Raw genomic sequence first — 12,928 nt, 5'->3', positions numbered from 1 at the left:
CAACTACTCCCAGAGGACTCAGCCTCATTTCCAGCTGACAAGTCTCTAGCACATTGAAGAAGGCTTATTTTCCCTCTCCCCATACCCAGTCGGGGGGGCAGGAACATTAATGTGATCCCATTAAACGAGCCAGAAGAAACCCAACCCACTCAAGCCACGGCCCCGTTGTTGCCCTTTCCATTCATCAGCAATCTCAGCGTGAAGCGCGGTTGTCAGAAGATTTCTTGGGTTTCCTTAAGTTCTTCTGCCAAGTTCTGATTAAAATCCTCCTAAGTGGTTTCCTCTTTATTCCATTTCCTAGAACTGAGAAGCAAAGCGGACCTGAGGGCGGCTTTGAGTGCCGGAGCTAACAGCCCCCAACACAGCCCGGCCATCCGAGTCTGCCACACCGTCTCGTTAAGATCAATGGGAAATTGAAAGCGATGCTCTTCCCATCTCCCGTATCAGACCATCAGCTCCCAGAGGAGACTGGGTTTTAATGGCCTTACTGGCTGGCAGGAGGCTGGAATCGCTCAGTTGATGGGGGCTGCCGAGGCACCTCACCGGGCGCTGCTTCAGTGCCACATCTGAAAGGAGTTCACCAGGGAGAAGAGTTCCAAAAGGCTTTTGGGCAACACACAACAGCAGAGCAGTGGGAAAGGGGCAAAGCACCGCACTGTAACCAGGTCTCCATGCCCAAAAACATCCAATGTACCAAAATTCCAGTCCCTCACCCCATCTCAACATGCTCTGCTTCATGACAGAGGTCTTTAAAGAGAAGCCAATCTCTCATCATGGGCTCGTTATGCTACTGGCTTGGGAACTGCACCAAATTGGATCCCCTCTTTGCCCAGGAAAATCTGGCTGCTTCGGTGGCCTGGAGGATGAAGTTGTTGGTTTCTTGCCCAGAAACAACAGGCACTTGCAAGTCTGGTCACTCTTGTTCCTGCAGCCAAACGCTGGAGACCATCAGGACACCACAAAGATACGCTTCATCTCACCTGTCCTCTTCTCCCAGCCAGCAGTAGCCGAGGAGAGCCCCTTCCCTGCATAAAGGTGGATGCATTTGGCCCCAGGGCTCAAGCACACAGAGAGTGCTGGGTACGGAGGTGGTGCAACAGAACCCCAAAACAGCCTCTGTTCACACAAGAAAAACCAGAACAGGATCTGCTGCTGCCCTCTGCGCCAGGCCTTCTGCCTTTGCAGGGCCTCACAAGGGGAGGTGCTGACAGACCCAAGGCACTACTGAGGAGTCCACAGCCTGGAAACCCCAATGTTTCCAGTTTTCAATGCCATGCACCTCCTTGGGCCCTTGGGGGAGCAGGTAAACACTGAACCTACTTACAGAGACCAAGTGGACAGGACATACACGCTGGCCCAAGCTACCGTTGAGGGATCTATCACAAGCAACACCAATAGCTCCTATTTTCCTGGTCTGGAGGAAACAGGAGAGAGGAACACAGGCTGCGAGCCCCTCAAAAGCAGGGCCTTTTCCAGGGACATGGCTCCTCCACAAACAAACCAGGCAGCAAGATGGCAGAGCCGTGGCACGTTCGCTCATCCCCAGGCTGGGGTGTGGTTTCACATGCAGCCGTGGCTTTTTTGATGCAAGATCCAAACCCCGTCCAAGAGCTGAACCATCCACCTGGTTACCAAGGGGCTTCAACTTTTCCCCCAGGTCAGGGCAGCTCTGCTCGGGGCCACAGGGGTTCAATCAAAAGGCTGGTTTCCTTCAAAGGGACATTCATCGCTCAGCCCCTCCTGCTCCCTCACCTTGCCCACAAAGCAGAGCACTAAGCCAGCCTGCAAAACCATAAAACACTAAATACCCAAAGAGTTCCTGCACCTTGAAATGCTAATGCTGAGCAAAGAAAGAAACCTTCCTGTCAGCAAACCAGCTCTGTGATACATAGACATAGTTGCCTTCCTCCCTGTCCAAGAGACAGAACAGTAAACAGCCCTGGAAATCCTAAAAGGCCATTCTGTGTACAAGGCATCCCATAGATCTGCTGATCTCTCTCATGCCCAGGTAGGAGAGGCTTTACCAGCATGGACGAGCTCTGCCAGATGACAGTCACCACCTCAAAGAGCTGCCAGGCACCAAGCCATCCTCTCCTTACAGGATCCTTTGAGCCCTGGAAAACAATTTCCCCTGGCCCCTGAGCACACACAGACTGGACCTGGTGCTCACCTGTTCTTCCAAGCTTTCCTCACTCAGCTACAGTACTGACATCCTCCCTTCTCTCCTGTGTAATCACAAAGGCTGGAGAAGACCTCCAAGATCAAGTCCAACCATTAACTCAGCACCACTCTGTTCATCACCAAACCACATCCCCAAGTGCCACATCCACACACCTTTCAAACACTTCCAGGGATGGAGAGTCCACCGCTTCCCTGGGCAGCATATTCTAATGCCTGAGCACCCTTTCAGTGAACCCTTTCTTTGCTCCTTCTCCTTGTAAAAGGCATCTCTTCCCTATGCAGTGGTGGTCAAGAGGACACAGAAGCACAGACTTGGGTTCAGTGTCTCACCAGGGAGGGTGAGCCAGGATCCCAAGCTGGCAGGGTAGCACCAGCTGGAAACACTCACTTGGAGCTGATGTAGTCACATCAGCTCTCAGCATGCACCGTGCTCCATGTGGGACCATGAGGACATCACAGCCCCCCTGCCACACCACGCCAGTGATGGAGCATCCCAGCACCAACACCAGCTGTAGTGGTACCGATTCTTTTTGGGATGGCCTCCCCTTTCGGACAACACATGATTCCACTGGCCACCATCCACAGACAAGCTGCCAGGTGGATGCAGCTCTCCCTCCTCCAGCCCCCTCGGAACCCACCACCAAGCCCCAGCTCCAGGGTCCTTTTTTGAGGGCTGAGCCCAAGTTTCGTGGCCACCAGCCACGCGGTTCAAACACGCCACAGCCATCTGTTAAACAGCTGAGCGGGGCCGTTCTGGTGCAGGAGGCAGTGTACCTGCATCCCAACAAGCGGAGGAAGGGATGGGGGGGCGAGCGAGGGGAGTCTGGGAAGGGCGTTCGTTTGCATAACACCTGGGGAAAATATCACAACACTGCATTTCCATGGCTAATTGGGGGAGCGAGCGAGCTTCCTGGAATGAAATTACTGTCTGTCTTGGGAAAAAAAAAAAAAAAAACAACAAAAACACAGTGCCACAACCACAGGATTTGTAGCTGCAATGGTGTCTTCTGCACCTGGAGCACCCAGTGCTCTCCCCTACAAAGCCCATGCTCACACCTAACAGGGGAGCATCCAATCCATGTAGAGGATGGGGGAAACTGAGGCACAGAGGCTCCGGCATTTGCATTAAGGGAGGGTAGTCCTGAGCCCAGATGGGTCCTCTTGCTTCCTCAGCACTGGATAAAATGCACTTTTGAGTTTCATCACATTCCATCCCCTCAATGGGATGTAAAACATGGCGACCTCCATGTCCCAACCAGAATTCCAGCTCAGCTCTGCAGAGTGGGCATGCTCTGTGCACTATTCATTGTGACACATTTCAAGATACCCCAAGTGCATTAGGGCCAGACAATATTTTAGAATAAATCTAGACATCAAGTTTTAAACCCACTTCAGTGTCAAACACAGGGGAAACGTCAGCAGATATGAACACATGCTCTGTAGTAGCACTCTCCTGTAAAGGGATTTATCCTGCCCACAGAATGCTGAGATGGAGCTGGCAAGGTTCAGCCAGTGAGGCTGGGGGCACAGGGGGAGAGGAGGGATGGTGAGCACGGGCACCACATGCCTTCTTGGGTTAAGCAGTGCTGGTCAAAGCCACTGTGAGCCCTGCAAGAGGTTAGTGAATCTCTAACCCTCACACCACAGCATGACCCTGGTAAAGCCCCTGTTCCCAGCCCCAGGTGCCACCACCACTCCTTGTGCCCCCAATTCCAGCCCCAGATGTTGCCACCACCACTGTGTGCCCCCAGCTCCAGCCCCAGATGTTGCCATCACCACTCCTTGTGCCCCCAGCTCCAGCCCCAGATGTTGCCACCACCACTGCTTGTGCCCCCAGCTCCAGCCCCAGGTGCCACCACCATTGCTCATGCCCCCACCCATCCCAGCTCACCCGCCCATGCCAGCCCACAACCTGAGCTCACCCCAGAAAACCCCGAGCGCGTTTATTTACATCAGATCAGTTCCCTGATCTGGTCCGTGGGCAGGAATGAGTAACAGGGACAGGAATATCTTGAGCAGATGTTGTCACCAAATACAACATATCGTCAGGCTGCTGGTGGCTTTAAATCATTCCGGAGCCTGGCAGTTGCTTCCCAGCCCTGGGCTGCTCTCCCAGCTGCTGGCTCAGCTCCGAGCCCTGGGGTGGCTCCTCTTGCACTCGATGAGGGATCGAGCTCCAGGCGCTGGTTACCACATGGTAGTAATGTCACAAAGTCACCCCAAAAGTCCACTGTGATCACCACTGCCTTTTCTCCTTCCCGCCTTCAGCTCTGGGGATTTGGGTGCCCTCTTGTCCAGCACCTCTCTGGGGTTGCCTGCACACAAGGATTCACAGGAAAGATGGATTTCACAGCTCCAGCCCAAAGCATCCTCAAGAGCAGCAGCAGAGCAACGCAGCACTGTGAAAGCAACGGCACAGAAGACGCCATAGCTGCAGAAAACAGGGAAAAGGCAGCGAATCCCCAGCCAAGCAGCCTTTAAAAGCAGAGGAGGGGGAATGCAGGCAGCACTGAGCTCTGCAGCCCTTTCCCGCGGCCTCCCTGGCTGCCTGCTGGAGGAGCAGCTTTGCTCATTAGCGGGTTATTCCTGGCACACTCCCCCCGCATCAGCTCCCCGGCAGGGCCGCGGGAGCAGCTCGCCGGGTTTTGAAGCCTTCGGGGTCCAAGCGCTCCAGAGGCGCAAATCTTCCTTTAAAGAAATCTCCCTCAGCAGATAAATGGTGCTGGGTAACTGGGGTCATTAGGCTAATGAGCAGCCACCGCCAGCCTGGAAGCAAAGCAAAAAACACCACAGAGTCTACCCGAGCCCCTTAGCCTCCAAATCTGACCCGTCTCCAGCAGTTCCCATTGCCCTCGGAGGAAGAATCAGGTCCGTGAGTCAGCAGGATCAATCACCCGCCGGCCTTGCCATCAGAATCTCTAATCAAAGCACTGGGGGAGCGGATTCACAGGTCGCTTGTGCCAAGGAAGCAGAGAAGGGGCCGTCCCCCCTCTCTGTCACCCCCTCGTTAGCACAGTGTCATTCTGCTCTCACGGTGTCATTCCACTCTCACGCTTCAGGAGCAGGGAGATGTTTTCTCCGCTTTCTCAGTGCTGCTCCATTTCCCGTCACCATGTCCTTGACGGGGAGCCGTATGTCCTGCTCCCGCTCCAGTGGAGATGGGGCTGCATTTTGGCACGACGACCAATTCACTGGGATACGGCAACACCGATGGGTCGGGCGTCAGAGCTAACTCAGCCCTTTAGTCCTTCCTAACACTGCCAGTTGGGAAAGCAACCAGGGAGAGATGCAATTTTCCCTTTGTAAAGCCTTCAGAGGTGGGATCAGCTGGAACTCCCAGCCTGCTACATCCAGCGGTTATAAAAAAAAAATCCCACATATAAATAACCTCTCAGCAGGAGCCAAAACTCCAGGACTAACCCCATGGTTTGAAGTGAACGAGGCCAATTTCCTCCTTTGTAGCTCTTGACACATGTTGGCTGCGTGCCCCCTTCTTGCCTTGTTCCTGGAGCAGAAGGCTCCAGGCAGCGGGGCTGGGGACGATAAGGAAACGAGCAGTGTCATTCCCAAGGCCTCCCAACACAGCCCTGTCAGCAGCTCTGGAGGGATCTGATTCCAGTATGGCTGGAGAAAAGGAACCACAGTGAGCGGAGCAGGCAAGAGCCGGCAGCTGCCTGCACCCCCCTGCACCTCCCTGGGCTGCCAATGTCACTCTGGCTGCCATTCCCTGGAAAGAGCTGAGTCCTGGGGAGTAAGGGGTGGGAAACGGCTTCTCCCCAGGGTTTTCTGTACAAACAGGTCCCTACCCAAGTGCTGGGCTTCCAGGGTGTCCTAAAAATCCCTCTGGAAAATGAAGCACAGGGTGAACACCAGCTCTGGATGGAGCCAGTTTTGGAGGGTCTCTAAAGCAGCAACTGTTTTAACCAAAACACCTCCACTGGGAGCTTCTCCACTCAAACTCTGGCCCCAAGAAAAGGAACCCCTTATCAGTCAAAATCCCAAGCACGTCTTCAAAGCACAAGGCTGGAACCAGCCCACAATTTCCCATCCTGGCTCTGCCCCACATCAAGAAATGTCCCTAAAAGAGTTTACACCCATCTCCTGTTGGGCTTGGACCCAGCAGAACTATGGGGAGATCTCACCTCTTCAAGCTGGAGTCACCCAAGCACCCCACACCCCAATCCTCACCGTTGCATCCACCACCAAACCTCACCCCTTCCCCCAAAAATGGAAAAAGGGCTAAAAAAAGGCAATTGTGCTTTGATTCTAGGTAAAGGATTCATGGGGGGATGCCTGGGGATCCATTCCACATCCTGCTCAGGCTATAGGACCAGCACTGGAGACACCATGCAGGTGCATGTCCCTGAGTTAGAGGAAGAAGGATCACAAAGGTGACACCAAAGCCACACTGCAAACTGCCAGACAAGACAGTGGCAGCAAGAAGAGCCCAGGGATGTATTTTTGGGGAACATTTCTTTTTTGGTAGCTGCCACTTGGCATGGTGTGACCACCCACCCCCTCCCCTGTCACGCTCTCCTCCCACAGAGCCACAAGTACATTTTCACAACAGCTTTGGGGTCCAGCCACTGCAGTGCCCCCTCCCACTTAGTGTCCCCTCACCACTGCGCCACCCATAGCAGGGATCTTTACTTTGAGCACACTCAGGGCATAACCATGCTGTGTCCAGGGGGAAATTCAGGGGGAAAAATGCACCAGCAGCTTTCACCCCCTCTCCCACAGAGGGACACGACCGAATTCACCCTCCTGGCTGCCCGAAACCGCAGCGCGCGTGACCCAGAGAGGCTTTTCAGAAGAGCAGAGTCTCCAGCGGCTTCTGTTTGCCTTTCCCTTGTTTGCAGCAGCGTCGCATCTGGACGCTCGTCAGAAGAGGAGGAAAAAAAACACCCCCTCCCTCCTCCTGCTGAACAACCTCTCAATCAAAACAAAGCCGAAGCGGCAGCCAAGAGCTGGGAGGCTCTTTTGTTTAATGCTCAACATCCCCTGGCCGGCCCGGCGTGCCCAGGAGCGGGTGCAGGGGCCACGGCACGGGCAGCGAGGTGGGTGCAGAGCTGGCGACCGAGCGCCCACCGCCGCAGCCACCGGGCCCCGGGGCCAGCTCGGCCCTGCCACGGCAGCCGGTGGGGCAGGGACTGCACAGCGGGCGCTGCTCCTCCGTGCACGGCCATTTTGCTGAGCGTGGCTGCTCGCCGAGAGCTGCCGTTCCCTCCCAAACACCACTATTCCCCCAGACCAAACCCCCATCACCAATAGCCCAGGGACTGATCCAGCCTCCGCTCCCCACACTCTGGTCATGGGTCCGTCAGCACAAGCTCTTTTCTCTCCCTGGTGCAAGAAGTATTAAGCTTCCATTGCTAGCCCCCCAAATATCTTTTGGGGCTCCAAGAAGCTGCCCAGGCACCAACCACAGCCTGAGGCAAACTCGTGTGAGGTGCTCAGCCCATCCCAGAGACCCTGGAAGGTCTCAGCTGGGTTATTGCCAGTGCATTTCATCACGATCAGCCTCCATCCCTGGAGAAGTTACCACTTGTGCCCCAACACACCGATGGCATCAGGTTCGAGGAGAGCATGTAACAGGCCTGGACAAGGCCAAGATCCACACCAAGAAAAGGGACATTTGGGATATTCAGTTCCTGAAGCTTCACTCTGGAAAGCAGCAACCAGAGGAGCCATGGGGGTCACGCTGGCAAAACAAATTCCATTAAACCCATGGGCCACATCCACAGGCTTCATCGCTGCGATGTCAGACATGGGAGTAAGGGTGACCTCGCCTGTGGACATGGCACCACAGAGCACTGGCTGACATGGAAGGGTATCTGAAAGAACCGACAGCAAAGCTCCTTCCTACACCCTTCAAAGACTTGAGGGCTGCCAAACCCTACAGTGAGATACTAGAAGAGCACAAAAGCAGAAGCAGAGGCAAGTAGGGTGAGCTGGCTGGGGCATGAACTGGCTGGGGCACCAAAGCACCTCATCAAGTCAAAACACTCCCTGCTAAAGTGTTCATTAATCCAGCCATGGAGATACAACAGAACCTCCTGGCTGAAGATGCCAAGCTCAGCACGCACCTACAGACAAGGAAGTCACCTACCCTGGGCTGAAGCCAGTGGAGGGACAGACAGTCTCCCTTCATCCACAGATGGAGACCAGCTTCCCTGCCCGGAACGGAAGAGGGAGCAGCACAGGGTTAAGCAGAGGACAAGCTGATGGAGTCCAAAGGTTGGGCTGAGTCATGTTGTGGCCGTTCCTGTTTCGGTCTGAGCAAGTTTCTCGCTTCCCAGGCAGGGTTTGTTGCCAGGCCAGAATGAACCTGCCCCCTTCATCCCCTCAATGCACTGCCTGGAGGAGTGTCCCTCCCACAGTCAGCATGTACCTCCATTCTTCACTTCTCCTTTGGACTCCACATGCAGTTTTTAGGGCACCTCCACAGCTTTTAGGAGAGAGGATGAGCCCAATGCCATATCCCCCATCACCACGTCCCCCATTGTAACCCCTCTGTACTCCTCCACCCTGTCCCAGGCATCTGCCCAGCCTCAGGCTCTTCCTCAAGAAACAAAACTGTCTTCCCACCCCTTGCCATGCAGACACCTTTCTTCTCCTCGCCCACGGCTTTCCCGACCCAAAGGAAGCCATCCAGCTGCCCCCAGGAGGCTGATGAAACACAGTCAATGACTCCTAAGTGCAAATGCAACATGTGTTCCTGCAGATCCAGACATCAAATCCCTTCTCAAAACAAGGATCAGCCCTCCAAGCTGAGCACTCACCGAGGTGGTTGTGCCTGAATATAAACAAGTAAAATGGCAGAACCTTCCTCACAGGGTATCAGCATGGAGATGACAGAACGGTTTGGGTTGGAAGGGACGTTAAAGATCATCTTGTTCCATCCCCTGCTGTGGGCAGGGACACCTTCCACTAGACCAGGTTGCTCCAAGCCCTGTCCAACCTGGCCTTCCAACACTTCCAGGGATGGGGCAGTCACAGCTGCTCTGGACAACCTGTGCCAGGGCCTCACCACCTTCACAGCCAAGAATTTCTTCCCAATGTCCCATCTAACCCTGCCCTCTGGCAGTGGGAAGCCATTCCCCTTTCACCTGTCCCTCCATGTCCTTGTCCAAATTCCCTCTCCAGCTCTCTTGGAGCCCCTTTAGACACTGGAAGGGGCTCTAAGGTCTCCCTGGAACTTCTCTTCTCCAGGCTCAACACCCCCAGCTCTCCCAGCCTGGCTCCAGAGCAGAGGGGCTCCAGTCCTTGGAGCAGCTCCGTGGCCTCCTCTGGACTCACTCCAACAGCTCCACATCCTTCTTATGCCGGTGCCCCAGAGCTGGAGGCAGCTCTGCAGGTGGGGTCTCACCTGAGCAGGGCAGAGGGGCAGAATCCTCCCGCCTCTGCTGCCCACACTGTGGGACCAGCCCAGCAGACAGGGAGTTTCTGGGTGCCAGCTCACAAGGCTGGGGCATGTCCAGCTCCTCCTCCACCAACACCCCACCTCCATTTTACCCCTCCAGCTGCAGAGGATTTCTGCAGCTGCATTAGTGAAAGAAATAAATCTTTGATAGTAACAGCACAGCAAGTCATGCAGGGTACGACCCAAGGTCCAGCCGGCTCCAGTGCTGCCTGTGACAGCGGCCAACACAGATGGCTGCGATGGAATGTAACAGCCAAGCACGTTGAAATACTTCCCAAACCACTTCCCAAGCTCCTGTCCTCCTCATGCTTTTCCCAAGCAAAAAAGACATTGTTCTGTACAAACCCTGATGGGCTTCTCCTCCACAAACCCACCAAGTGCCCCAGAGCACTGGCGGACTTTCACCATCCATAGTTTTTAGCAGCAACATTCCAGTCCATCATGTAGAACAGCATCTGCTGCTCTTCCTGGTTTCATTCACTCTGGTTCCACTGCCAGAACAGACAAGGGAACAACACATCATCTCCACACCACTCCTGAATTTTACAGGCTTCAGTCACCTGCCCCAGGGTCTTCCTCTCAAGTGGATATAGCCCCAAGCCATTTAGCAGCCCTTGTCCCAGAGCCATCCCATGGCTAACCATCTCCACCACTCTTCTCTCTATACATGCTCCCCAACAAAACCCTAGCCTCAGAACCTCTCCCAACTCCATTGTGCCCTCCCCACCTATCCTGGTGCCTACACTGTGATCCCCACACTAAAGCAGAAATCCTCCTGGGAGCTGCCAGCTGCAGACACGGTGATGTGCACCCCAATGCTGCTCAGCCACTCTACCAACCCCAGCAAATGTTGATGGCAATAGGGCCGAGCCATCCCAAACACACATGCTTGTGATGCTCACCCCATGTGCGGCAAACATGTGGCTCCACAGGCACACATAGGAGACACCCGTGTGCAGCTGGCACAGAGGAGAGCGTAGACCTCCACATGCTCAAAGTTTTCCCCATTTACCCACAGAACTCCAAAATCTTCCCCATTTACCCATCAGCCACTGTGATTACTGAGAAACAAGAAAAGAGTCCCAAAATGGCCATGTCCAGCCATGCAGCCACCCAGAGCCCAGCACCACCTGGACAGACAGCCACTCACCCTGTAGGCCATGTGCCACTGGTGGGGCTTTTTGTGCCCTTGGTGACCTGGAAGAGCAGCTTGGCCAGCTCTGCATCGCTGCCGCATGTCAGCAGAGGAGCAACACAACAAACATCACCCACAGCCCCGGCTGGCCCAGGCTGGATCATCACCACCCATGGGACAGAGCCCACGTACCATCGGCAGCTCCAGGAACGAGGCGGTGACTCCTGTCAGCCCTGCTCCCTGTGCTCACCCACGAGCCCATGCAGATCCCACGCTCACTGACACATTAAGGGATCCTTCTCTGCACATGATGCAACCAGAGAGAAATAAATTCCTCCAGGGGCTGCAGGGAGCCTTGCCACTCAAGGGGAAGCCAGCGGGACACAGAGCACAGTGGCCCACAGAAGCCATGTGTCCCGTTGGGAGTTGGAGCTCAGCACCAGGACATCACCTTGACTGCAGAGTGACAGAGGCCAGAGAGGCCTGGACCCACTGGCACAGCCACAGTACCAAAGAAACCAAATCCCAGAGGGCACAGCAGGATGGTACCCGGAGCACAGTGGCTGCAGGTGATTTGCTGACACACAGTTCCCAGCAGCCAGGCACAGCTTGACAGTGCCATTCCATCGCCACGTCCAGACACCGGCACATCACATGGCCAAACCACCTTCACACCAGAACCAGCAGGCACCAGCCATCACCAGCGTTGGTCCCAACAGTACAAGACACATGGTCCCGTTCCCTTGCCACCCACAGCAGGACATCCTGGCACAGGAACAGCAATGTCACCTACACCCTGACACCTTTCTTACCTTCTCCGATTTCACCTTCTTCAGCTGCCGGCACTCACTTTCCCCATCCTCCAGCTCCGACTTAACTCCCAAGGGATTGAGCGCAGCTCCCGTGTCAATAGCTATACTCCCAAGCTGCTCGGCAGCAGCAGGCTCTGTCCCCTGGCCCCCATCATACTGTCCCACCCTCACTGCCAGGGCCAGGGGCTGCAGCACGCTGGACTCCTTCTCCACCACAGCCCCTGCACCCTCACTCCTTTCCTTCTTGCTTTTGGATGAGCCACCCTCCTTCTCTTTTTTGGAGCCGGCCACGCTGCGAGACGCCTTGGCCGACTTCTCCGAGCCCTTCGGGGTGACGGCAGGCACCAAACCACCTGAGTTCGCGCCATCCCCAGAGCGTCCTTGAGCCTCCTTCTTGCCACCAGCTCCCTCACTGGGAGTGAACAGGGAGGACCCCGGGGTCGGCTTCCCACTGTCCTTGCCAGTCTTGCTCCTTTTTGACTTGGATTTGCCCTCCTTGCCCTGAGGGCCCGGCACTGGGCTCACAAACTTGATGTTATCCGGTAGCGTCGCCACTGCGTTGGGTGCCGGGAGCCCCACCTCCTTGGAGCCCGACATTTCCAATTTCTGCTGATCCTTCTCCAAATCAGCGTCCAGGTCAATGATGAGATTCCCTACACCAATGTCCCACTCATCCCCGCTGTCGTACGTCTCAACCGGGTTCGCATCAATTCCTTTCCCTCCGGAAGCTCCGCTGCTCAAGGACATCTTAGAGTTAACAACCCCTCACGATTCAAGGCTCTTCCCTGTCTCCACGCCCTGGGGGTCACCTACGTCCTTGGGGGGCTTCCAGTGGTCGGGGTCTGCCCAGGTGACGGCATCGCTGCTGGAAGGGAAAGCAAAGAAAACAAGGTTACACACGAAGAGTCACAGGCAGGCAGATCTGCCTTCATTGGCAGCCGCACCTGCAGCCAGGAGAGATCTGGGCAGGGTGAAACCCCCAACCTCCCAAATCTCCCCTCGCAGAATCCTCCTGCCATCCCCCAGGCTGGGGCTGCTCGGCAGCTGCCCCCACAGCAGCAGCCATCTGGCACCGGTCCTCGATCAATACCAGCCCTGGCAGGTCGCGGCTCTCGGCTCCAACAAGACATTACTCACACGTTTCCCCACTCGCCATTTCCCTCTGAATTATCGAGCGCTGCCCCTGGGAGGGAGAATTGATTCCTCTCCTGCCGATGCCACCCAGAGGGAGGGCTCCTCTCCACACCAGCCTTGCTGTGAGGGACGAGAGCCGCTCGCCAGGGAAGCAGAGTGCCTCAGTGGGAAATAAATCCCAGGCTTCAGAGTGCTTGTGACACTTGGGACGCATCAGAGCGGTCGCCAAAGGCCAAATCGCAG

The 12,928-nt window shown here is 55.5% G+C and overlaps 1 protein-coding gene across 8 annotated transcripts in view; it reads right to left on the bottom strand.

Moving 5' to 3' along the window:
- Positions 1-12,928, bottom strand: part of ZNF609 (zinc finger protein 609) — a 96,173-nt gene that overhangs the window by 70,999 nt on the left and 12,246 nt on the right. For 7 of the 8 annotated variants that reach the window (XR_010433733.1, XM_064668654.1, XM_064668649.1 and 4 more), the window contains exon 2: positions 11,552-12,416. Coding sequence is in view for 7 of the 8 variants with exons in the window: in XM_064668654.1 (XP_064524724.1) it covers positions 11,552-12,298 (747 nt within the window). In the remaining variant the exon portion in view is untranslated. The remainder of the gene's footprint in view (positions 1-11,551; positions 12,417-12,928) is intronic. The other variant, XM_064668651.1, reaches the window with a different exon arrangement.

The sequence above is a fragment of the Pseudopipra pipra genome, chromosome 12, assembly GCF_036250125.1.
Source record: "Pseudopipra pipra isolate bDixPip1 chromosome 12, bDixPip1.hap1, whole genome shotgun sequence".
Lineage (NCBI taxonomy): Eukaryota > Metazoa > Chordata > Aves > Passeriformes > Pipridae > Pseudopipra > Pseudopipra pipra.
This window is presented reverse-complemented; position numbering and strand designations above follow the sequence as displayed.